The sequence below is a fragment of the Tachypleus tridentatus genome, chromosome 13 (genome assembly GCF_004210375.1).
Source record: "Tachypleus tridentatus isolate NWPU-2018 chromosome 13, ASM421037v1, whole genome shotgun sequence".
Classification (NCBI taxonomy): domain Eukaryota; kingdom Metazoa; phylum Arthropoda; class Merostomata; order Xiphosura; family Limulidae; genus Tachypleus; species Tachypleus tridentatus.
The window spans coordinates 19,270,203-19,297,771 of NC_134837.1; the positions used below are offsets into that span (position 1 = coordinate 19,270,203).

Below are 27,569 nucleotides of genomic sequence, written 5' to 3' on the forward strand. Positions count from 1 at the left end.
GTATCGTAATTAGGATCAAAGGACCCTATGGCTACAGAACAGTCCCTCACAGGCAGCCCTCGTGTATATTTGCGCGAAATTTAACAGTTAAAAAAACTCTTAAAACTCAATAAAATATTCAGATTACTCGCATAGTACGACATGACCAGTCTTGTATTTAGCGAGTAGTACTCTTACATCTTCTGATTTGACATTTATATTTCAAATATATCTTAGTTCATACATAGGATATTCATAGTACCATGGTGTTTTAACGTTCACCACACGAAAATTCTCAACATATTGATTCATATCACCTTGGCAACGGCAAAGAAAACACGTAAGCTACTTACTTAATCCCAGTCAGGCTAGTTGATGATACGTTCTTCGTCAAAGCAGGTTATACGACTAGACGAACAGACGCGGTAGTTTTCCCAACAAACTACGATTACCATATCAGTAATCGTTACAGTACGTTAGGACTTCAGGTAATAATGGAGGCTATTGGAGCATCATGAATTGTTTAAAAGTTTTTAAATATGTACGCTGTTTCTTCCACACAAATTTTATGAGGTAAGCAATTATTAAATACTGTTTCTTCCATTCTTTAATAAAGAAAAATGTGTTTTCTGAGTTAATTACTTATATTAAAAAGTATGAAATGTTATTTTGATCCTACTGATACAAAATGTTTTGAGATTTAGAGAAGATAGAGTGCTTTTTTATACAGGTTTCAAACAACGCTACCTTTTGGACATTTGTTCACAATATTAACCCAGTTTTGTCTTTATACGTACAAATCTCGCAGTTTTTGTGTACTATGAATAAAGTTTGAATGTTTTTTTTAAGTTATTAATCTATTTTCTAAAAGGCACTAACATTTCAGTGACAAGCCACATGTCAAATAAACGGCAAAAAATTAATTATATTTACAGGAGCACAATTATAAAAACATATGAATAAGGAAATGTATAATGTTTTAATGTTATATTAATTGTAGTTTTATTAACATGAACTGGACAGGACATGTAACGATTTGTTTATTTAACTTACCAAGTGCTGATGAAGGAGTTTGAATTTTCTGTCTCTAGTTATATCAAAATGGCAGGATATAAGATTTCACTAACTTCAGCTTAATCAATATAAAAAGAAATGGTGGATAGTTGAAGAACATTTTGTGTAATTTTTATAAGATTCGGATATATCGACGCGATTATGTGATCCATAAATAAGATAACAGTTTTTATCCATAGTAATTTGCAATATAAATAACATTTACAATATGTGTTTTCTAAACACACTTAGTGGCGATTAATGCGGAAATCATGACAAGGTGAAATGTGTAAAACTATTTAATATTGTGAACCTGTATAAGGTTTTCGTGGTAATAAGTTGAAACATTTCACCCTGTTTTAGTTAGAAAATCAACATAATTTTTAAGAGTCCTTAGTATAGCAGACTTCTGGGACTACAGCAATTCAACTGTGAAATGAACCATACTATTTAGCGTGTCAGTCTCTAACTGAGAGTTGTTCTAAACATTATCACTAATGAACTAGTACTTTTAGAAACGAACAAACTAAATGATAAGAATCGTTATTAACGTTAAGCTACAACTATGTAAAAAGTAAAAAAAGTCAACAATATTTATATTATGTCTGACCACGTTTAGAGTAATATATAAGCATTTATGGTAACGGAAGATGTAAACCATATTGGCATTAGTTAATCATTAATCATACCAAGTATGAAAAACTCGTCAATATCTGTATCACGTCTAGATAGTGATTTCTAAGCATCGTCCCCCGCTCGTACAGCAGTAAGTCTACGGATTTACAACGCTAAATTCAGGAGTTCGATCTCCATTGATGTACTCAGCAGATAGCCTGATGTGGCTTTGTTATAAGAAAACACACACACACACTCGAAGCATCGACAGCAAAATAACACGTGAAAATCTTAATAGTAATTTGTACTCAACAGGTCAGCAACGAAACATATTCCCACACATAATTAATATAACTTGATTGGACTAGTTCATATTTTCTTAATGATACGGCTTCCAATTTAGTAACAATTTAAACAAAATTCTTTATGTTCAAGTGCAAAACAGTCAGCAACAGAACTTTACATACACGTGTGTTATATATATATATATATATGCACAATTTGTGCTTTGTATTTGAACTACAGAAAAGTAGCATGCATGGCTATTCGCTGGCCCGGCACGGCCAGGTGGTTAAGGCACTCGACTCGTAATCCGAATGTCGCGGGTTCGAATCTCTGTCACACCAAACATTCTCGTTCTTTCAGCCGTGGGGACTTTATAATGTGACGGTTAATCCCACTATTCGATGGTAAAGGAGTAGCCCAAGAGTTGGCGGTGGGTGGTGATGACTAGCTGCCTTCCCTCTAGACTTACACTACTAAATTAGGGAAGGTTAGTGCAGATAGCCTTAGAGTAGCTTTGCGCGAAATTCAAAATAAACAAAATTTCAAACAATGGCTGTTAGCTATACTCGAATGTTTCGGTTAAAGTTTAATGCGAGTGTTATGATTTAGATATAACGTATAACGCATGTGTCATATTTAGTTAATTGTAGAAGTTACATTTTATGGTACGTTTGTTTACGAGTTATAAGTTGTGCAGTTCAATTGTTATGAATTAGTGATTGTTTACGATAGTGAGATTATTGCCTCATGTTGCTAGAAATGTCTGAGCTTCTCATTGGTTCAATGGAGACCATTGCATCAGTATATCTAACACTGCGTGGAATGTTCTAGACTGCAGTCGGGACATAAGTACATGTCTGGAAACCGTTACTGAATTCTAGTTCTAGAATGTGTGATCGTGTGTTCATAGATAAAGAGGGAACAGTGGAAATTTTTAAAGTTAAATTACCACAGACAGAGTAAAGAAGAAATCGTCTTATCAACGTGTTCTAAACTGAACCAGCCATCGTGGACTTGACGGAAAACAGACAATTATTTAAAGTTCTGGACAGACTTATGGTAACTAACGGTGTAACGTACATTTGTATACAGCTTTGATTTGTTTTTATATATTATTTTTAGAACAAGTGGATTGTTTTGCCGTTTGTTTATAGTTGAAATTTTTCGCCAACAAGTCAAAGACATCTACTTTAAAGTATCTGGCCTGCAAAACCTGACAATGGTTTTATACGGTGAAAATGACACAAAGACGTATGTTTGGTATATTTACATCAAATTGTGAGTCATTACTGACACTATTATAATTGTTATTGTACACAGTGTCTATTGTCTCTACACGTATCTCTATTAATTATACATTTGAAACGAAATATATATAACCTAACTACATATAGAGGGAAAAATTATAGATTCATTTCTTTGAAAGATAAGGACATGATAATTCCATACAACTTTAGTACTTTTAAAAGTCTTTAATTTCTACCTTTTACTTTTGTGTCTTGTGGAATATATTATAACCGTTTTGGTCCATGTGGTCCTTGCTCTGCATTTGCTGTTGTTGCACTTTATATAACAAATACAAATATATTCTCGTACTGTATGCTTTAGTGAATTTAAAAGAATGATAACACTGAACTTGTTTCTGTGACAAATTTTAATTTATAACTTTTTGGGTAGCCCCCTGTGCATCTTCTCCCCAGGAACTCAACCGTAAGCTTGCGAGCTTATATGCTATAACATGGGGTTCGATACCTGTAACTGGCTCATCGCAAATAGCCCATTATATAGCCTTATGCTTAAAAACACAAAGCAAACAAATATTCTCTGTGTATATATATATATGTGTTAAACTTAATATAAAACTTTTTTTTCCTTCCATTTGTATTAATAAGTCCTTAGTTCCCTACATTTGCCAGATGAATACAATTTAGGAAAATGGGTTAAGAATTATTTTCGTTTGCTTCGTGAGCACGACAGGGCAACGTGCTGGTGTAGGTTATCTGCATTGCAGTTCTAGCGAAAATGAACAGTCACAGTTCGGGAAGTCGGCACTACGAGAAAACTGAAATGACCGTGACACACAAACCGTAAGTCCAAATGATTCGTGTGATGCCCGGCATTAATTCTCCGAAATCGATTCAGCTGATTTACATACAGCTTGTGATATGAAGACACCAATAAGACGAATAACTCTACTATATATATAAAGTTAAGACCTTAATCTTGATTTTACTAAAAAATAGTCTTAGATAAATAGCTTTCTTTTTTTTTAACAAAAACAGTTGTTAGTTTGACCTACTGGGACAATCTACATATATAAAGAATATGTAGGTCAAATCAAATTTTGCTAATTAATGCAATTAATGATGAGATACTAAAAATTATGAAATTACAAAGTAAGAGTGGAAAGAGGTTTGTACACCTCGTTGAAATGAAAATAATTAAAATTAAAATAATTAAACATTTGGAATTTTATACAATCAATATATTAAAAAAGCCATTGTAAAATAAGATAATAAAAATACATTATTTTTAACCAGCAATTGTTACTTAACTTCAAAAAACGATCATAAAGCAGAATTGTCTGTCTGTCTGGTGTCTTGATGACAAAAATTGTTGCGAGGAACTGAACAAGTCAATTTCAGTGAAACTTGATTAAACACTTTGATCTGCTCAAATTCGAGTTTAAAAGAATAAGAAATTGGGTATCGATTTCAGCATGGAAACCATTTCAGTTATTGCGACTGCCACCTTTCTTTTGCGGGCCGGCGTGGCTAGGTGGTTAAGACCCGAGGGTCGTGGGTTCGAATCCCCGTCACACCAAACATTCTTGCTCTTTTAGCCGTGGGGGCGTTGTAACGTTACGATCAATCCCACTATTCGTTAGTAAAAGAGTAGCCTAAGAGTTGGCGGTGGGTTCTGATGACTAACTGCTTTCCCTCTACTCTTACACGGCTAGCGCAGATAGCCCTCGTGTAGCTTTGCGCGAAATTCCAAACAAACTTAATCTTTCCTTTGTAAGGAATGATACACAAGTACGCCATCTCGCCAACCTCGTGAAGACAATGACGTACATTCCGCACTCAGCACATACACATTAATGTTGCTTGTATCTATATACAGTGAAGGTATCCTGCAGGATTACGAAGAAGTGTCGACCCCTCACTATGGAGGGGAAATCGCTGTTATATTAATTTAAACGTAGATTGTTTCAGTCTTTGATTTATTTTAATTTATATACATGTAATAACAAAGTATTGACAGTAAAATTCATTCTACTTATATAGAAATTCACTCGTAATTTATGCAAGGTAAGTCAGGATATAAACTATTTTTATCATATGATCATTTTCAAAACGTAAGTAATGCTACGCTCGTCTCTAATGTAAGCGACACAAATCAGTCTCCTAACATCCCACTCAGGTGAGGCCATACATCACTACTCGGTTGTATAACTGCCACTCATCTAATGAGGTTTAAGCAAAAGTGGCAGAAGTTGCTCATGGAATTTTTTGTGACAAAAACTGAGGTGTAATTTTAAAAATTCGTATCATTTGCCTTGTTGATTTTGTAATACAGTTAAATGAGAACTGATAGAGATGTGGTTATGCCTCTACCATGGAATATTTTGTAAAAATCAGCTTAGAGCTTTATGATGTTACACGTACTGTTGCTGATTCAGAATAACATACTTAAAAATGATTTCTGTGAATATTCAAATTAATTAGTAAAAATGGTAACCTTTCTTTTTGAATTTCGCACAAAGCTGTGTGTGTTTTTCTTATAGCAAAGCCACATCGGGCTATCTGCTCAGCCCACCGAGGGGAATCGAACCCCTGATTTTAGCGTTGTAAATCCGGAGACATACCGCTGTACTAGCGGGGGACCGCGCAAAGCTACTCGAGGGCTATCTGCACTAGCCGTCCCTAATTTAGCAGTGTAAGACTAGATGGAAGGCAGCTAGTCATCACCACCTCCCGCCAACTCTTGGGCTACTATTTTACCAACGAATAGTGGGATTGACCATCACATTATAACGCCCCCACGGCTGGGAGGGCGAGAATGTTTGGTGCGACTGGTATGCGAACCCGCGACCCTCAGATTACGAGTCGCACGCCTTAACACGCTTGGCCATGCCAGGCCATTAAATATCGCGCAAAACTGCACAAAGTCTATCAGTGTTAGCCGTCCCCAATTTAGCGATATAAGATTAGAGGGAAGGCATGTAGTCATCACACCCACCGCCAACTCTTGGGCTACTCTTTTACCAACGAATAGTGGGATTGATCGGACCATTATAAGGCCCAAAGGCAGAAAGGGCGAACATGTTTGGTGTGGTGGGGATACAAACTGCCGACCCTCGGATTACGAGCCGCGTGTCTTAACCACCTGGCCGTGCCGGGCCAAATTATAAATGTGATAGAAACCATCTTGTACACGCAAAAACTCCAGTGACCGAGTTTTATTAAGATTTGAAAGCGTGTGTTTGTTTTTATAGTAAAGCCACATAGGGCTATCTGCTGAGCCCACCGAGGGGAATCGAACCCCTGCTTTGAGCATTGTAAATCGGGAGATATACCGCTGTACTAGCGGGGGGCAAATGGTAATCATTTTGATATTCAGTTTCATAACTACCCATTCTTCTGTTGGCTATTACAGAGATTGTGGCGACCCCTCATTTCTAATCTTATCACTAAACCACAGTGTATAAAGAATTAATGCAAGCTCTTTTACAGCAGAAGTCTATGTTTATTCTAATCTGCTATATTTCTAGCGTTTTACAACTGTCCAGCGCAACGATAAGTACATTAAAAGTTTATTATGTCATTATTTGAAACTGTTCAACTTCAGTGAATTACTTTGGTTGTTGTTGTTCTGAATTAAGCACAAAGCTACACAATGGGCTATCTGTGCTCTGCCCACCCCGGGTATCGAAACCCGAATTTTAGCGTTGTAAGTCCGCAGACATACCGCTTAGCTACTGGGGGGGCGAATTACTTCGGACGTTAGCACTTCTACGAGGACATTAAATATCATCTTCGGGAAAAGGCAGCTTGTAACGTTGTGAGGCCAGTCAAGCTAGCTAGATTACACGAGATTTGTAATAATATCAACTCAGAAGTTACTTGTTCATAATGGACCTAGATCGTCGATAAAATATTCAGTTCTAGACCGGATATAAGACTCAGTGTTGTCTGTAAGTTTGTAAAACCCTTGTATACAAACCATCATTTTCTGATAACTATCAGTACTAACCGTTATTATAAATTATATTGTCTTTTTGTTCGTATATTAAAATACATTTATGTCAAAAAAGGAAATCGTGTGTATAAATCTTGTTGGCAGATAATAAACATTTAATAAACACAAATATTTAATTAACTACTAAGCTCAGATTAAATCTGTTTATTCGAAATAGTAATACTTAACTACGTAACATAATAAATCGGTGACTCATCCGGAATAAATTATAATACGTAACAGACTTCACTTCTATTTTTAATCTTTTAGATTTTAGCTTGATGTTTAGGAGAGAAGGACCCAAGCTGATAACAGCTTTGGAATATAGCTTGTTTCTTGTGTTTATTATTGTATTGTAAATACGTTTTGTGTGAATAAACACTTGTGTACTAGTGGCGAGTATTTCTTCTGGATGATTCCGATAGCAGATCGGAGGGATTATAATACTCTATACATTCTATACAGTTTTGTTTGGTTTGTTTTGAATTTTGCGCAAAGCTACACGAGGGCTATATGCGTTAGCCGTTTCTAATTTTGCAGTGTAATACTTGAGGGAAGGCAGCTAGTCATCACTACCCACAGCTAATTTTACCAAAGAATAGTGGGATTGACCGTCACTTTATAATGCTCCCACGGTGACCCTCAGATCGAGCGTCTTAACCATCTAGCCATGCTGGGCCTTTACTTATTAAACTGAATCATTATTTTGCCTGAAATCTCATAGGATTTGTAACCTATCACTCTTTAGGGATGGAGGTGAATTGGTGCTGGCTTCTTGAACTTGAGGTAATAGTGATGAAGAGTGTTGATTTTAGTGTCCAGTTTCTGCCAGATTCATCTGGAGCTCAGGTGTGGAGCTTATTTGAGATTTTTTTTTAAACTCTGAAGGTGGAAACATTATAATTAACGTAGAATGATTCCAGAGGATCTATAATAGTAATAATATAAAATTGTAACGATAATAATGAAAACACAGTAAGAACACGTGTGTAAACACAGTAAGTACACGTGTGCTTACAAAATTTACAGTTTTAGTTTGTGTTTGCAGCCAATATATTCTTCTTATTTGAGAAATGATTTCAGCATAAACAATCTTTCTTATGGACTACAGAGATGACGTGGCGTTGTACTGTCATAAAAATGATAAATATGTAATCAAACATTAAAAAAATGCAAATGTGTATGATGACCGTAGGAAGGAAGTGGACTCTTGTCACTAAGGTCCCAATAACTGTTAACCTTCATTAACATTTCGTCATATTTGGTATAAAGTTTAAGGTTTTGTAGTATTTTCAGCCGATGCTTGTTAAACTTAGCGCAAAACTACCCGAAGGCTATTTGCATTACTCGTTCCTATTTTTAAATGATAAATTAGAGGGATTGCAGCTTGTCGACACCACCTATCGTCAACTTGTAAGCAACTGTAATCGAATGATGGGATTTGACTGTTTTGCCCATAACACACCAACGGCCCCAGAGTGTGAGACGCGAACCGCAGAATATTGATCCATTTTAATTAAGGCTAACTCGCAGAAGCTATTTGTATTGAGATATGTTGTTCCACTACAAGCCTCACGAGTTTAAAATACATGTCATATGGAATGCAAAACACTTGTTCAATGTCCATGTTTGTTGTTGTTTTTATAATAAAAACTGTAATTGATAGAATAGACTTTGTAGGAACTAAGCTACTGATTTTATAAGTTTTGCACTGAGATTTTTTTTAAACGTTTAGTAATACTTTATTTCACCCGAAATATTTTCATAAACTGTTCTTTTATCTATTTTACATTCTAGTTCTTGAAACTTTATCTAAATTTAACACATGTTCGTACCGTTAGTTCTTTATCATATATCTTGAAGTCTGAGGTACGTTACGGAAAGTTGTTCATTCTTAAGATATTTTAAAGTTCTAATGAATCGCTTTAAATTGTTATGAATCTTATAATGAACTCGATATTCCAAAGTACTGTATGTTATTTAAGAGAGTCATATTTTGTTTTTACTTTTATTTAAGGGAGACATATGTTGTTTCATACATTATTACAGTCCAATTATCTGATTCATTTTTACATTTCCTTTCGTGAGCAAAAAATAAGATAAGACTGAGTTATAGATTGTTGTTGACGCGGCTTTGAGATACTTTCTAGTTGCTATAGCGACATTAGTGAATCCAGTGCATGGTAAGTGAACGAGTGTTATACGCTACAAATGTAGTAATGTTAATCTTGATGTGAATAAAAAAAACTTATTGATTTATAATTTGTTATGGTTTGCACATGACAACAGAACTGTAGCTGCTGTAAAACATGGCGTTTCAGAATTATGCCTTTTTTTCAACAAAGATTCAAGGTCAGTTTCGTAAATAAGAACGAACATCATTACTAGACATTCGTCTCGCTCTGTTTCTTTAAAGGTAATTCTTTGTATAAAGAAAATAAACGTATCCTCAATAAAATATACAGTAGGTACTTATCGTAATAACTTTGTTTGTAAATTGTCTAACATTAAACAAATATCAACGTACATTACTTACGGGTAGAAAATATCAAAACAGGGATTTATCATTGTATATTTCCAATATCGTTTAGTAGCCCATCTGTGGAAACGTCACACGTGTTCTTCTAAGTTTTTGAACACGGAGAGAACATTTTATTTGCTTGTTTCCACGCAAAACAACACAATTGGTTGAAACTTTGTAGAATGGACGGCAACTGCCTGTTGTGAAGACACAGGTGTAGAGGACGACGTTTCGAAAGTCTTCCGCCTTTCGTCTTCAGGCAGGTCCACAACAGGCAGTTGCCGTCCATTCTACAAAGTTCCATAATGAATACTCTGCCGAAACAATCCATCAAAGAATACAAAATGAGGTGTTTGTGATCTGTTTAGCGTGGGGAATCTAACCCAGAATTTTAGCGGTATAAGTCAGTAAACTCACCGTTAATCAACCTGGAAAAAGAAATGTAAAGAGGACATCCGAATTTTAATAAAGTTGATATCGTAATTACTGATGAAAATTCGCAATCCCTTCGTTTATTCACTTAACAGTAACTAACTTGTTATCTCGTAACATAATTCTAAGTTACTATTAACTGATTTTATTTAATAATTTTTATAATTATCTAAACATTAAAAGTTCTCCTTCAAAAAACTAGTGGGTAATTGTTTACCGGATTTTTATAGCGATAACATAAATTAATATTTGAAAAATAAAAGGTACATCTAATTCTCAGAGGTTCATATGTGTTTTTACCTCATGCGACAAGTGGGTTAAGTTGTCAAGTTAGAGACTCCTAAAATTCCTAATTTATAACTACTCACCAGAAAGAGGGCATACAGTCAACAGCGCGACGTCCACTTACTCTTTCCTGACTGATAAACGGATTTGTTGCAGTTATGGTTTGTTTTGAATTTCGGGCAAAGTTACACGAGGGCTATCTGGGCTAGCCCTCCGTAATTTAGCAGTGTAAGACTAGAAGGGAGGTAGCTAGTCATTACCACCCACTGTCAACTCTTGGACAACCAGTTCATACAGACTGACTCAATAAATTCTTAGACGAATCTTTAGTAGGGATATTTTATTTAAAAAAAACTGATAAAAATCTGTGTGCAACTTGTCTATAACGTTTACTAAAAGACTTCCGTAGTAAATTTGAAACTATAATAATTGTTTATTTTTTAATACGGACTACGACGAATTGACCGTCGCACCAAACATGCTCACCCTTTTAGCCGTGGGGTGTTATAATGTTACGGTCTATCCCACTATTTGTTGGTAAATGAGTAACTTTTGAACTATGTTTATTGTATCCAAAAGTACCTATTAATTAAGTTGTTATGCTTCAACAGATGTTAACTGTACCGATAAGTCACTTCTTGTAAGATGGGCAATGGAATTGGCGTTTTGAGTCCATCCCAGCCTCCTCTATATCGGAAGAATAACCTGAAAGATCCTCTAAAGACAAGAAATTGGTTTAATTCTACCAATGGAATAAAGAAAGCTCTTCCAGAATTTATTGTGAATAGTCACGTCCCTCTCGTGGCTGTGCGAGAATACAATCAAGAACGGCTTCGATCTGCAGAACGAACCAAGGGTGAATCATTTGATCTGACAATCATTAATAGTGTTGATGGAAGTGGATCAAGAATTCCTTTGGTGAGTTTTTTTTTATATTTTCAATGCATTTTTTATGTCTGGGGCACAGGGTGGTACGACATTTTTCCTCCCTTAGTTAATATGTATTATTTTTCAAAACTTATGTATTTTCTTTTAGCTGAATTTGGACATGGAAAGTTGTTCAAGTAAACAACTCTTAAATTTGCTTCTTGTCAGTTAATTAGCAATTAGCCAATTTTCCTGCAGGAAAGATAACACATGACGTCTAGAGATAGAAAGCTATATTTTCTGTCAATAAATAAGGTGATGGCCTGAGGTTTGGCTCATCTCAATATTTGAGAACAAGTGAACAGAGATTACGTGTTGAAAACTGGACTTACATTTTTGCATGTTTTATATTAAAAGTAAAATTCTCTTTGGTTTATCAATTTTTCTCAGAAAAACTGCAAGATCTTAAACCTGGAGTGGTATTTTTAATAGGTTATTTTGATTTTAGCCTCTGGTTTGACACATTTTTTTATTTTAACGTGGCTCTAGTTTAAACCACACGAAGGGGAACCTGTTGGACTGAAGAGAGAGCGCTTACGATTTAACTTCTTTTCTCTCTCTCTTGCCAGTGAAACATAATTACAACAGACATACTTTATTAATGTTTTATCTATAATCATGTTGTTATATCTGTTAAAAACTGATTTCATGTAAAGGTCATTCCATGCCAACTGACCCATAAAAAAGAGCTTTTCCACATCATGTCATAGATTTTTCTTGAAAAAAAATATTCAAGCAGAAGCTTCGTTTTGATTTATTCAGTCATGAAAAGTCCTAAAGCTCAACTAAGATATGAACTGGAAAGCCCAAGGTGGGTTGGCATGATCCACAACTTTTCATGTTTCGACTTTTCCTTTCTTATAAACTCAGGGAACAGTAAAAAAAGGACATATACTATTCTAAGTTAAATCAGCGGGCTTACAACGCTAGAATCCGGGTTCTAATACCTGTGGTGGGCAGAGCACAGATAGCTCATTGTATAGCTTTGTCCTTAATCACAAACAAACAAGCAAACTATTCACCACTAAAATAGAACAAAAAACAATTTAATCTAGTGTGTGTATATACACTATGGTTAGATAAAAAAATAATGATATATAGCACATTAACAAACATAGCAACTTTCTTTATAGAGTTTATAGTCTTGGCAAATGTTACCTATCTCTACTTAATTTATGTCTTTAATAAATATTACTCAGGAATCATTCAGACAATATCGGCAGAGAATATTTTTAGTATAAAATTTTCTCTTTTAAGTCTTGCCAGAAGGAATTATGAAAAAAAAAACCCAACAACAATAAAGTTGTAAAAGTACAAGTAAGGAACTTAAGGCAGAGAGAGTGAAAACTCATAAACTTAACTAGTTGATAATTAATGTTAATTTTGATATAAGAAAATTTTTTCATGTAAAATGTAAACTTGAAAATAATGTTAACTTTATTGTTTTGTTTTTTATTCTACAGGGAGAAGAAAAAGAATTAAAAAGAATAGTTTCTGAACTCGGTTTTGGGAAACTTTTCAAGGATCCTAAGTTTCCTTCTGCCGGATCTTCTCTTTACTTCACTCGAAAATCAGTGGAAGATAAAATCACTTGGATGAGGCCTCACGTAAGATTATCATTATCCTAAACATCGTTGATTCATATTTTACCGTGTTTAAAATGGAAAGGTAAATTAAGGAGGCTTTAAGAAAAAAACATAAGAATACACATATATATGCAGAAACGGCTCGTTTGGGTTGAGAAAATATCTTACATAGAAGAGCGAACAACGTTTCGTGAACCTGACGATGACCGAAGAAGGTCGAAACGTTGTTCGCTCTTCTATGTAAAATATTTTCTCAACCCAAACATATATATTTCTCTACAAGTGGGTTTTCTCGACATCACTGATAAGAATACACAGGTTTTAACATAGGTTCCAAATTTTCCAATGCTCCATAGTTTTATTATCCTTTTCCACTTGTAATTTATTTTTAATTTTTCATAACCTTTGTATCAGTTTGGAATGTTTAACTATTCTTCAGTTTCGATTTGATATGTAAACTGAAACACATTTTAATAAATTTCATTTAGGCTCTGTTTGTTTACACGATATTTCAACAAAATATTTACTATTTATCATCGCTAATGTAACTCTCTATTTCTTATGTGATGGTTTTGAAATTTTGTCCAAAATATGACTTAGTGTTCCATAATTTTTTTACATTTACCTAGCGTTTAATAATTAATAATTGTAGCGTTTTTCGTAACAGTTGGAAATTATATTAGGATCTATAATGTTCATATAAAATTAAATTTACCACGACTAAGGTTATATATACTCTTCAAAAAAAGAAACGCAAAAGGCAAAATTTGAGACATATTGTTAACAAGTTTATTCCGGGTAGTTCTGTATGGCATGTGTGAAACTTTGCACATTCACTGCTGAACATCCAAAGTCTGCAAAGGCGAAGTCCACGCTCATTAGTTGAAGTTTAACGTCACTCAACGTCAATAACGAGTATGCCCCCCGTCAGCATCAATAACTGCTTGGCATCTCCTGCCCATTGAAGCGAGGAGATGACGAATCACATCCTGTGGAATGGCTGTCCACTCAGCCTGCAAATCTGCTGCAAGCTGAGGTAGAGTCTGCGGTTGAGGTTGTCGCCGTCGCAGACGTCGGTCCAACTCGTCCCAAAGATGTTCGATGGGGTTTAAATCTGGTGATCTGGAGGACCAGGAAAGAACGTTGATGTTGTGGTGTCTCAAGAAGACAGTGGAGAGTCGGGCTGTGTGAGCACGGGCGTTGTCATGTTGAAAAACGTCGTTGACGTTCACCATGATGGGTTGCACATGGGGCCTAAGAATCTCGTCGACGTATCGTTGAGCCGTAAGATTCCCTCGAATATGCAAAAGGTCTGTTTTGGCATTGTAGGCGATGGCAGCCCACATCATGACGCTGCCACCACCAAATCTGTCAACATCCTGCACATAGTTTGCTGCAAAACGTTCACCTCGGCGACGGTAAACACGGGTCCTTTCATCCTGCCTACGAAGCATAAAACGTGATTCATCGCTGAACCAAACATGCCTCCATCGTCGATGAGGCCATACCCAATGTGCCCGAGTCCACTGCAGCCGTGCTTGACAATGTTGCTGGGTGAGGATGACGCCTCTGACTGGACGTTGAGGTCGAATTCCTGCATCTCGTAGACGGTTGCGTACGGTCTGATCGGAAATCCTAAACAGCCCTGGTATGGTTGAGGCAGTAGACGTCGCAGTGTTGGTCCTATCCCAAAGGTGACGTAACCGGATGTTGCGATCTTGTGCGGGCGTGGTCACACGAGGTCTGCCAGATCATGGACGGTCACGAGTTGATCCATGTTGTTGGTGACGATTCCATAGCCTTGTGATGGTGCTCGGGTGGACATTCACAGCTCTGGCAACATCTGATCGAGATTCGCCTGCTTCCAAACGACCAATGGCGTTGTTGCGTTGTGCTTCAGTCAGTCTTGGCGTAACTGTATTGCGTGTCGGTGGCTTAACACTGAGCTATGGAAACCGAGAACCCATCACTTTTATAGGGATTTTGCACATGTTGCACTTGCAGAACATGCAGGTCTCTTAAACAAATTTATTGGGCACGCATGCGTTTTGGCGAAAAATCCGATGTTTTCCTCCGTTTTCAAAGTGCACAACTTTTATTGTCATTTTGGTCTGACAATCAGTGCCTTAACACGTGTAACATCACATACTCTGAGCTTGTAACGTTATTACATATATTTCTCTTTAAAATAACAAAAATATCCCTTTTGCGTTTCTTGTTTTGAAGAGTATACATACCGAGGTTACACAACTTTCTAGATCCTGAGCTGACATCAATCTGAAGGCCAAGGTTATGCATTGTGTCTGAACGTTACCATTTCTATTGGGTTGGAATGTGCGCTACCATTGGGCAAACTCTTTTCGATTATGTGCTGGAAATAATATAATTAGTCCCCATAACGTTAATGAGTTAATTTATTTCTTCAGTTATGTTTACGATGGCCAATGTTCAGTTATGTGATTAACTTTACAAACAATGTTTGAACAGAAATTTTGAAACTAATATATACTTAACTCACAAATAAACTCACTTGCAGAATTCTTAAGTAAGTGACCAATAACAAACATGCCAGTAAGCTAACTGTTAGGCTTACCAACCGAATCACAGAACTGACCGCCTGGCACTGAACTGTGTTAATTGAGTATTGTATTCATATCCTACTCTTTATCTCTACATATTACATTAATCTTCCAAGTTCTTAACTTCCATAAACGTTTTAGATATTGTATCATGCGGAATTTAGCAAAGTAAAATTAAAATATTAAAATGTAACTTATAATACTGCCACTTTCTCGATTCTATATACATTACACAATCCTGACACACACATAAAATACTAAATTATGCTTTTGTCAGATTTTTGTAGTTTTGTTTTCTGAGAGCTATGGTATACAGGTATAACGTTTTGTCCACCTGTTGTCCTATCGTGTGGATAGTTCTCTCTGAGTAGGTGGTTGAGTAAATCCACTGGTGACTACTCTTGAAAACTCTGGAAGTGTTTTACGCAAAAACCGTGGGATTTTCAGCGAATTAGTATTCTACAAGTAAGTTATTCTCCAAAATTATCCAGTTGGTCATTCTCTCACCAATATATTTCCAAATAGGATACCTTTTTGTTTGAACAACGTGCTCTTTTGGATCTTGTAAACCGCATCATCTATTTTAAACAGTACAACATATGTACAACACTTGATTGACTTTGGAGTTTGTTCTTTCTCGAAGAATGGACTACACAATGTAACACAAATTTTGTTCCTGGATAGTATGTGCTATTTCGTAAATGCTTATGTTGTAAAAGTACAGAAAATGACCATTATTCTCTTCAATTTTGCTTTTGTGACCTGGATAATGAAATTTAGAAATTAACCTGTTTTCTATGTAGAAAACGGGCACATTAGCATATTTTCATTTACATAAGGTCTGAATAAAACAACATATGAATAAAAATTCTCATTTATTTATACTTAAGTTTTTCAAAAATGAACAAAAATGTTTAAAAGTGAGTAGTTTTTCGAGATTTGCGACTGTAATGTAAATCACTTTCACGTATCAGTCCTCAAATATAGTCACCCATAATGTTTTCGTTATACGCTCCTTGGTAGCGGAGTTCAAAGTCCAGTATATCTTGGTGGAAGCTTGCTCCTTTGAGTATACTCGAGCCCATGTTCTCCTTGAATTTTTCAAGATGAGCGTCAAGGATATGGACTTTCAGGGACATCCTTCAGCCCATTTTTCCGTAGTTCTTCACTAGGCCCTTAACCAGTTCCACATAATTTTCGGCCTTGTGATTGCCCAAGAAGCCCCGAACCACTGCAACAAAGCTGCTCCAAACTTTTTTTCCTTCCTACTGAGCTTCTTGGGGAATTCTGTACACTCCAGGATCTTCTTTATTTGTGGTCAAACGAAGACACCAGCTTTGACCTTTACTTCAGACAGCAAAGGGAAGAAGTCTCGAAGGTACTTGAAGGCTGCAGACTCCTTATCAAGAACTATGACAAATTGTTTCATATGCCCCAATTTTTGTGTGCAATGGTGGGAACAACACCTTATGGAGGTCCACTAGTGGCTCACACTTGACATTGTGCTTCCTCACAGAGAACTCGGTCCGTTGTGGCCAGTCCTTCCTGTTGTAGTACACTGCAGTGTCCCTGCTGTCCCAAAGGCAAAGATAACAGAGAAACTTGGTAAAGCCTCCTTGGATAGGTCTATATGTTCACTTAAGCAGCTAGAACTAAACTGAAGTAGAGAGTGGTGAGCTCCTGTATATATATATTACTATAAGAAATTATAAAAGGTTTTTGAAAATTTTCGTAAGTTCTACAACATTCTAGAAAGTTCTTGAAAATTTTTGTAAGTTTGAGAAAATTCTCTATCAGCTACTCAGCACTGAGTCTACCTGGAATGTTCTAGAAAATGGGTAAAATTTGAAAATTTCATTATCCAGGTCACAAAAGCAAAGTTTGAAGAGAAAAATAGGTCTTTTCCATTTACTTCAGGCATAAGCAATTGGGAAATAACACTTTCTGTCCAGGAACAAGGAAAAGTACAAGTTATGCTATATAGTGTTATATGGTCGCCTCGGTGGTATCAGAATTTTTCAGCAGTAACTTTTAATTTTTATTAGTTGCTGATTTCATCCTCTCCCACGTAAAGTCATATAATTTATTAATGAAATTTCTTAGTCTCTCTGCATATCTAAGTAAATAAACGTCGGTTTACTCGCGCGTGTGTGTATCTGTTCATTACATGTTTCCACATTTTTTGATCAACCAACACCAATTCTGATACAATGATAAAGGGTGACATAAAGAAGATAATGAGCAGTTGGGTCCCATCTAATTTCATATTTAATTTTGAAAAAAACTGCCGATATTGTAAATCTTTCAGCATTAGAATTTACTATGTAATCATTATTGTTAGAATTATTGAAAATAATGTTTCTTTTCAGTATTGATATCTTTATGTATGTTATTTTTATTGCACTTTTAGCGCTTATTATATTAAGAAAGATACAGAAGGACAGTTTCATATATTTTCTTACAAACATTTTTTGTTCAGCCATTAAGTTAACTGGTACTCCAACTAGTTCTATGTAAGACTGTTGAGCAACTCTTAATCCAGAACACCAGACGTCACTTTAAGTTTTCTCACAAACGCTGGTGACAATGGTGTGTTGTCTGTAGTTTCATAATTAACAATGGAATATCTTCATTCCACATTTTCTGATGTTCATCCATGTAAATTACTATTTGAATTAAAAATCTATGTTTTTATCATGCTATTGGAAAACGGATGAAGAGTTATTACCGTTGTCTCTTTTTTTATTATTCAAAGAGTCTGAAATATTTCAACAAAAAAAAAAGTCCGACTGTTTTGTCTTTGATATTAATGAAGGACATAGGACATCCAATCTTCAAACTGATCATAGATTATTTTCTTTGCTAGAGTTTCTACTTTCTGGTCGGAAACCACACATGCTTCTGGTCCATTGGTGAAATATAATAAATACCTAAGTATAGTGTGCACATTTTCCAAAGTTTTTGGAACAAATAAGAAGTGCATACTATACAAGAGGACAGTACGTTTAATTAGAGACTTTCAGTCTAAATTTTGTCTCAACATGTCTTATATTCTAATATAATAATGATTCGTTACTGTCAGAGCTCTGGAAGAAGAAACAAGAGGAATATACATGATGTCAAACATATAGTATCTGTTATTCTACAGTGAAACAGCAGAAATACTTGGTTTAAAGAAATAAGTACTTGCTGATGGAGGTCATCTTTGACAAATGTATGATCTTCTGAAATTTATTTTTTGAGCTTCGAGTCATTTTGTCAACAAAAGACCTGAAATATATGCTGATATTTGCTAATAATGATGAGTCAAAATATAATAGGGATTTTTTTTTTATTTTGGGGAGATGTTTACATAGCATTATAAGATAATTCTTTTGCCCAATGTCACAATACATTTACAGTAACATTCAATCATAATCACTATTCTATGTTTTATATACAGGAAATTGCTTAAAAACACGTATACACAAATTAAAGGTGATCATAAGTTCAGATCATATAGTATTCTTTCATATGTGCATGTACAATTACTAATTGCCATAACAATACACCACTCACCATTCACCACACAACCAGCTTTAGAATTGCTCTCCATACTACACATAGCCATATTTACTTTTCTAGTATGCGAGGCCAAAAATATCGACTACACATTACATGCAGGGTCGTACTATATACTAGTATTTACAGTAGTCCATCACAGTTACGATGTATTTATTCTTACTGTTATTCTGTGGCAGAAGACCTAGTACATTGGTAACAACTCTCTCAAGTAATGCTCCTACACAATACTGTTGTTGTGTCCTTGCTGTTTCTTTCGTGAACCTTTTTTGTGCATACCATTGTTTACATGAGTTACATCAATTTTCTAAATACTTCCGTCACCCAACATAATAAAAAACATTCTATTATATTCTTTGGTGTTTTCTCGAAACATAAATGATCAACCTTTGGGAAGTTGCAAAGATGACAGAGTGCTTCAGAATGTAGAAACTGTGGAAGTACCAACTATAGTTGTGGATGTCCATCTTGAACTTTACTCTGTTGAACTTAAGATTGGTCATCTTTGCTATCACACTCCTCCTTCTTTGCAAAATGCTCAAATTCTTCATCAATATCTGGTTTTCAGCGTAATGTATTAACATTCTCATGGCTCTGTTCGTGGTTAAATTTACTCTTGAAATGTCTGGAGTCTCCTGCTAGCTACCTTTCTGGGTTGCAAAAATTCACCATCCAATTTACTGATTTATGATCTATCAATGGTGTAAACTTTTGTCTGTATAGGTTACGATGGAAATGGCTTGGAACTCAAACAACTCTTTAGTAACTTGAACCCTCGTCAGCAGTGGGTTTGGTACAATCTTGGCAACATGGACTCATCGTCAGCAGTAGGTTTGGTAATCTTACTTTGCATGTAATATTTGTTATGAACTGCCTCCAGCTCCTTGGCTATCAAGTCATAGGTGTAGTGGTTAGAAAGAAGGCGGCAAGTAAACACTGCATAGTCCCTCTTTGGATATTCTGGATCAATCCAATGTATAGTTACACCCAGATAGGATAGGTAAAAATAAATATTACAAAGGTAAACTAGTGAATGAAACACAGTTTACCATGAATATTCACTGCAAATCTTCTCGTTAATTGTGTATGTTAGGGTTTTCCTGTCGAAAATTGTTTTATTTGTCTAAATTAAATTTTTCAAAGATTTATTTTTGGGTAAAACAAAAATATGTTGCAATAAAACACTTTGGGACTGGGATCCACTTGCACTTTAAGTAAAAAAACATCGTCTTTTTTTACCAAATTTAATTTACATAGTGAAACAACCTCCCGCTAAATGATGATTTTGCAGAATGAAAAACAGAAGAAAGGGAAATAACGTCTCATTATGGTAAAAACAAATTCAATTCTGACACAAAGTCACGACATCACCTGCAGTATGTAAAACGTTTGGTTGTTTCTCGCACGCAAAATGTAGGGACAATATAATTATGAACAATATATTATACGAAACGCCCCCCAGTGGCACAGTGGTATGTCTGTGGACTTACACTCTAAAAACCGGGTTTCGATACCCGTGGTGGGCAGAGCACAGATAGCCCATTGTGTAACTTTGTGCTTAATTCTCAACAAACAAACAAATTATACGAAATACAATATCCAAAATTATATAATACTATTGTATCGTAAAATAAATATATATTGTTTATTAACTTATTAATGACAATATATATGTATGTATATTTTAAATCGTTATTTATAATAATATATATTTCCGAAATCCTCCTAACTAATTATCCAATATGAAATATAAACTAAATGTTTCATATGATCCCCCTAGTGGCACAGAGATATGACTTCGGACTCCCGTGGTGAGCATAGCACAAATAGCCCATTGTTTAGCTTCGTGCTCAGTTCCAAACAAACAATTCTTCATATGAATCTCTTGCATTTTCAAAGGAACGTTTCTGTTAGAATTGTCTAGAAATGTAATAAAACATTTAACAGAACTTCTAAACTAAATATTTGCATAACAATAAATTAATAAACCATCTAACTTAATATTAAGTTAAACTCACCATGTAAACAGTAAATGTAAACTAAACTGAACATATAGTATATCCCAGATGAGCCTCCAGTTTATAATATTATGTACCTTACGTATTATGATTTCAAATAGCTGGACATTTTAATTTTAAGTTAGAATCAAATGAATATCGATATGTATGAAATTTATGATTAATACACACAATTTTCTTTCTTAACACAAATATAATTTAATATATAAACAACAATACAATTTATAATAACAATTATTACAAAAAATAATTTATATACAAAAGTTTTACAAACTTACAAACAATATTAGGTCTTTTATCTGGTCTGGAAGTGAATGTTTTATTGATGGCTCACGATGAGCGGATTAATTCTGAGTTAATGTTGTTACACTTCAGTTAATAGCTAGCATCATACCTCATTTAAGCTGGCTTTTATCCAACAAAGAAAACTAATATCCTCTTAGAAATACTAACGTCCGAAATTAATTCACTGAAATTAAACGCTTTATAATCTTCAAAATATGTAAAAAATTTTGATCAAATAACTATAGTTTTTGGTTTATAAGCGTTTATCACAGTTATAGCTTCCGAGGTTTATAATATACTAACTGCAACAAACCAACAATATTAAATTGTCTCTCCTCGTGTTGCGATGGCTGCCTTTTACAATCATTAGGCGAGGCTCTCAAAATTTAAGCTTGTTAAATAAACTTATCTTCTGAAGTTAGCATTCCAGCCCCCATTATGTTGGTAAGGCACTAATTAATAGCCCAGTAGATGAATTGTATTATGAAGGATCCCAACCAGTTATCTAAACTAACTAGTATAGCTTCCAGGTCCCACCCATTAATTAACTCCAACTACCAGTTTTCAGACTGTAAATAAGTCTTTATATGCGATAAGGTGTTCATCCGCATAAAGTAGTGCCATGTTGTTTAAATGAACTGATTCCAAACTGAAAACATTTATAAAAAGCTTTCAGAAAATTTTCTTTAACTTTAATTTTTTATAATTATTTAATACATTCTTATATTTATCACAGAATATTTTACTAATCTTCTTTAAAGATTCTTATTAAATTCATTAAATTTTTGTATCAGTATTACATAATTAATAATAAAATATTGTAATTTTATAACATTTACATTGTATATAATATTATATATAATTTTTCAGATTTTGTAAAGTTTGTAATAAATTTGTAAATATATATATATACACACACAAAACTATACAATTGTACAAAGTATAGTTATATACAATAGATAGATATACAATTAAAATTTATATTTTCTACTAAAAATGTAACCAGTGGCGTTTTGCATAGACGAAAAATGGAGCAACACTACAAGAAATTCTCAAATGTAATATCGACTTACTAAGTAGCACTTAGAAACAAAGCAGCACTATGTATCGCACGTTATTTATAGTGGCATTATGAACAGCTCTGACAATGATGGCCCTTCTTGTTGTCACTGGACGTTCAGTCTTGGTATAGTAATTATCATGCAGGAAACTATTTGATGTTTGCCTCATCTCACACTCAAGTCTCCACCTGAAGTCAGTTCGCAATAAGCACTCTTCTTCAGTTGCAATTATCAACAGATTATGAGCTTCCTACACTAAGAGTAATTACCATCTTTCCTTTTGTTGGTACTTTATGTTAACTTGCTGTTTACAACGCATTATCTTTTATGAATATCAATAGACGTGATTTCCGTTTCTTAATTACAAAGTCAAGTCAAACTATTGTTCCTTTATAACTAGCATTGATTGACGTACTGTACGTTTTCCCACCAATAAATCCATTGACTCATAGACTGGTTTCTTTGAATAATAAACATATTCCCTCAGTTAGACTGATGAAATATTTTCTGGGAAACTTCATCCCATACATCCAGGACATATCTGTTATATGGTGCCTGATTAGTTCTTTTCATTCCTTTAGCCCAATCTTAGAGCATTACTTCTTAGGTCTGTAAACTGTTTTTGCTTATTTTAGGCTAGGCCGTAATGCCATGTTTAGTTTGTTTGCTTGTTTGGAATTTCGCGCAAAACTACTCGAGGACCATCTGCGCTAGCCGTCCCTAATTTTGCAATATAAGACTAGAGGGAAGGAAGCTAGTCGTTACATCCCACCGCCAACTCTTGAGCTACCCTTTTATCAATTAATAGTGGGATTAACTGTAACATTGTAATACCCCCACGGCTGAAAGGGTAAGCATGTTTGGAGTTAGAGGGATTCGAACTCGCGACCCTCAGGTTACGAGTGGTGTGCCTTAATCAGCTGGCCATGCTGGGCCTTTGATAGTTGTTACGGTTCTCAGCTGGGTGGCTATTTAGTGTTGTGAATGATTGCCATTTTCAACAGGCAATAAGATAAATCTCTTGTTCTTCACTCTCCTACCTAGTTACTCTGGAAATTAATTTTAATTGAGCGTAATAAATCTTGATGATTCTCTTCAATCATAGTTTCTTGATTGAAGGATATTGCAAAACTTACATATAATCTTGATGATTCTCTTCAACCATAGTTTCTTGATTGAAGGATGTTGCTAAACTTACATATAATCTTAATGATTCTCTTCAATCATAGTTTCTTGATTAAAGGATGTTGCTAAACTTACATATAATCTTAATGATTCTCTTCAATCATAGTTTCTTGATTAAAGGATGTTGCTAAACTTACATATAATCTTAATGATTTTCTTCAATCATAGTTTCTTGATTAAAGGATGTTGCTAAACTTACATATAATCTTAATGATTCTCTTCAATCATAGTTTCTTGATTGAAGGATATTGCTAAACTTACATATAATCTTAATGATTCTCTTCAGTCATAGTTTCTTGATTGAAGGATGCTGCTAAACTTACATATAATCTTGATGATTCTCTTCAATCATAGTTTCTTGATTGAAGGATGTTGCTAAACTTACATATAATCTTAATGATTTTCTTCAATCATAGTTTCTTGATTGAAGGATGTTGCTAAACTTACATATAAATTCTGTAACTGAATTTGGTGGAAACATTGCAGAACTAGTGCAGGAATGTTCTGCATTTGCAGATGGTATGGTGGTAATTGATGTAGACGAAATAGTTTATTCTTTTTCATATTTTATAATAAATGGCATTTTATATTCAGAAAGAGAAATGGATGATTTCATCTTTGCATATTTCCAGATGTTTATCGCGTCTTTGATTTTCATTGTTTTTCTCCAGTTTTGTCATTACAACATTTTTATAATGAAACTCTGTAGAATGGACGGAAACGTCAAAGTTTCATCATGAATACTCTGCCTAAACGATCTTTCAAAAAATATTTCAATACTCTTTGCTGGTTTTAGATGAAATAATGTGGTAATTCATGATGATACTTTGTTTTAATATGAACATATGAATGTTTTGATGCATTAGAAAGTTCCTCTTATTCAATTGATTTGTCATCTGTGTTCTCAAGGCAGCTGGTATGGATGTTAAAACATTTATAAAGTTCAGAACAACGTTTTGACCTTATTAGGTCATCTTGAGATTAACCTACTACTACTACTCCCAAAGCAACTTGAAATCACAAAAGTTTACTAAAGCCACTTGGAGAAAATTGAAAATGTATATGGTAGAGATGGTTGCTATGATTACAGTTACACTGGACATCTTTTTTGAGAAAGCAGCTGTTGATTTCGAGACAAGTCTTAGAAATTGTAAAGTCTTCGCTTCTGACCAGTTGTTAACTTTAATTTCTTGACAGATATATAGTGAATTCTTCTGGTCAGAAAAACTACTCGTTCATAACCATAACCTTCAATATATTGATGAGAGTGTTATTTAATATCGGTTTTGGATATGGTTTTAAAGCCTGTTACTTTCCTAAGTAGTTTTTTATGAGAGAATTCTCCTTTCTAGGAGATTGCTGAAAGGTATTTCTTCCAAGCTGTTTCCTTTAGCACAAACCCATTTAACAATCTCACTGTACAAAACGCATTCCTCGAAAAGGTTAATATTCAGACATTAGTCTGTCCATGGTGGTATAAATACTATCAAACTATTGAGAACTCACCATTAACTAAATTTATAGGTGCTAAACGTGACATCTATAGTTGCCATGCTTGCATTTGGAGGAGGGGAGACACGAACCTCATCTTTAACATATACGAAAACCTCATACAACTGAGATTAGCTTTGTACACATAACTGATGCATTGTCATTTAAAACTGACCTGTTTCTGGTCCATTTAACAATGTGGTATTAATCGTCATTGTTTAGACATGCTAAAACAAAAACTATAGAGCTTCTAATATTTAACATGTATACAAATAAGTATCATGTTTTCTCTCACAATAGAAATTCAGAATCCTGAGTGAACGTTTAAAGATAGTTTGTTAGGATGTTTACAGTGAAGAAACCAGACCTCAAGGATGAACTGTTTTTTGGCAAAGAATAAAGAACCCTTAATGAAAATCAAATAAATATTTTATGTTTTTATATTTTTATCTGGAACTTATAAGTAACATTATGTCCAATTGTAGGTGAAAGCAGTTTTTATAGAAGATTGAGTATGATATATTAAAATAGTTTTGAATATGCAAATCAGCAAATCGCGTGACAGCTACGGCCAATATAAAGTCGTAGCGGAATGGCATGTATCGGAACTACATCTCAACATTGTTTGGCATTTTATAGATATTATGATGACAACTGAAACTGATCAGTTGTGGGAAGGGTATGTAACAGCCTCTTCTAATTTAAATATTCTTACACTCAAACCATAAGTATTTGTTAATGGTAGGAAAACCAAGAAATATGAATCCATTTTGGTCACAAGTGCTATCCTGAAATATAAAGTCCTACTACAAAACAGTAAGCAAAATAAGGGATCTATTAACAAGTGAGAATCCACGAACACAAAGGTCAATGACAAACCCATCCATGGAACCGGACAACAATATGCAACATAACCTGAAAGGATCTCAGTGTGGAAAATGACACAGGATGCTTCCACGATATATTTATTTTAATCATCACAAACGTCAAGCATTTGGAGATTAAAATAGATATTCTTGTAATTTCATATAAAGACATCAGTCAAGTCACTAGATGTAATGTCTATGTCTTTCAGTATAATTGATCTGTTACAATGCGTGCCGAGAAACCGCATAAAGTGAAGTGGTGTACTGTGGACAAAATACCTTTACGACGGAGCCTTTTGCAATAGAAATTACACTAAAGAACTACTATCAAAATGTACAGTTATTATCAGATGAAGCACGAGTAGATATGGCAGTACAAACCATAATGATGTTAAAAGGCTCCAAAACAATTTTAATGTAACGAGTTCGTAAATATTAGTTGTGGCAAATTGTCGTGTTGCATCGCCTTTTGAAAATTTAGATTCTGCTTTGATATTTTTGATAACATACTGATGAAGAGCACACTTTCAATAATTATAGCAGTCGCTTAAATGTGATAATTACTCGTCTTTTCCCATCTTTATGTTGTATATTTTTATGTATGTACGACTCTGCTTTACTCTATATAGACTAAAGCAATAATATTACCTCAGGAACTAATAGACGACCCCCAAATGCTTGTTGATGGTGTCAGCAGGAACGACATCGTTCAAGGAATTCTAGGGGATTGTTGGTTTCTGTCTTCATGTGCAGCTTTAGCGCAACGACCAGACTTGATGAAAAAGGTAAGAAATATTAAGATTTTAGCTATTTACCTGTGTGTGAAAATTAACGGGAAACAATAAGTTCGCAAAAATTAATATTTATTGTTTTGAACATTAATGTACCCTTTTGCTAATTTTCAAGTAAACCCATCTAGCCAATCTTGAAAGACAACCAAACCTCTTTTATTTCTTATGCAAAATTTTAAGGTGTTTTATCAACGTACGTGGAAGGTGTTCAAAAATCAAGTAAACAGAGATACGCATATACACAATATTGCGAATTTATATACATATATATATAATAAGTTAAACATTTGTTCTCTTATTGCTTTATGAGTGTGAACTATCGGTTTTATGTCTATTTGTAACTTTATATTGAGAATGATAATTAGAACATATAACCAATTTGGAATGTGAGCAATGTGATAATCAGTTGCTTTGTTGGGAAGTCGAAAAGAAAACATTTCAGAGAAAATCAATCAGATGAAGACCAGTTGTAATAGGTATCGGACATGTAGCTGTGAGAATTTAACAAAACAATAGCCATTTTCGGATTCACCCTCATAAATTAATTTAGTACTCCAAATTTAGAGGTCAGTATTGCAATTGGCCTTTCTACTTCCTTAGTAGGTTGGAGGTACGTTTAGACAAAGCCTAAGAAACTAATGTTGTATCATGCGTTTAGTCAAGTAAAATATCACCTAACACACTATCCACAATCTCAAGTTGTTCATGTAGAGGTCGAATTTCTAATGAATCTGAGGTGGAGATAAATTTCGCTATTGTATCTATAAGCACAGATAACTACGCTATTCCAGCTTTTAGGCATAGGCTA

The 27,569-nt window shown here is 34.6% G+C and overlaps 1 protein-coding gene across 3 annotated transcripts in view; it reads left to right on the forward strand.

The window, feature by feature from the left end:
- The first annotated feature begins 349 nt into the window (after positions 1 to 349).
- Positions 350 to 27,569, forward strand: part of LOC143239761 (calpain-A-like) — a 69,264-nt gene continuing 42,044 nt past the window's right edge. For 2 of the 3 annotated variants that reach the window (XM_076481228.1, XM_076481230.1), the window contains exons 1-4: positions 350 to 552; positions 11,023 to 11,329; positions 12,802 to 12,945; positions 26,624 to 26,755. In XM_076481228.1, coding sequence (XP_076337343.1) covers positions 11,057 to 11,329; positions 12,802 to 12,945; positions 26,624 to 26,755 — 549 coding nt within the window. In that variant the 5' untranslated portion in view covers positions 350 to 552; positions 11,023 to 11,056. Of the gene's footprint in view, positions 553 to 2,785; positions 2,992 to 11,022; positions 11,330 to 12,801; positions 12,946 to 26,623; positions 26,756 to 27,569 lie in introns of those variants that run through there. The other variant, XM_076481229.1, reaches the window with a different exon arrangement.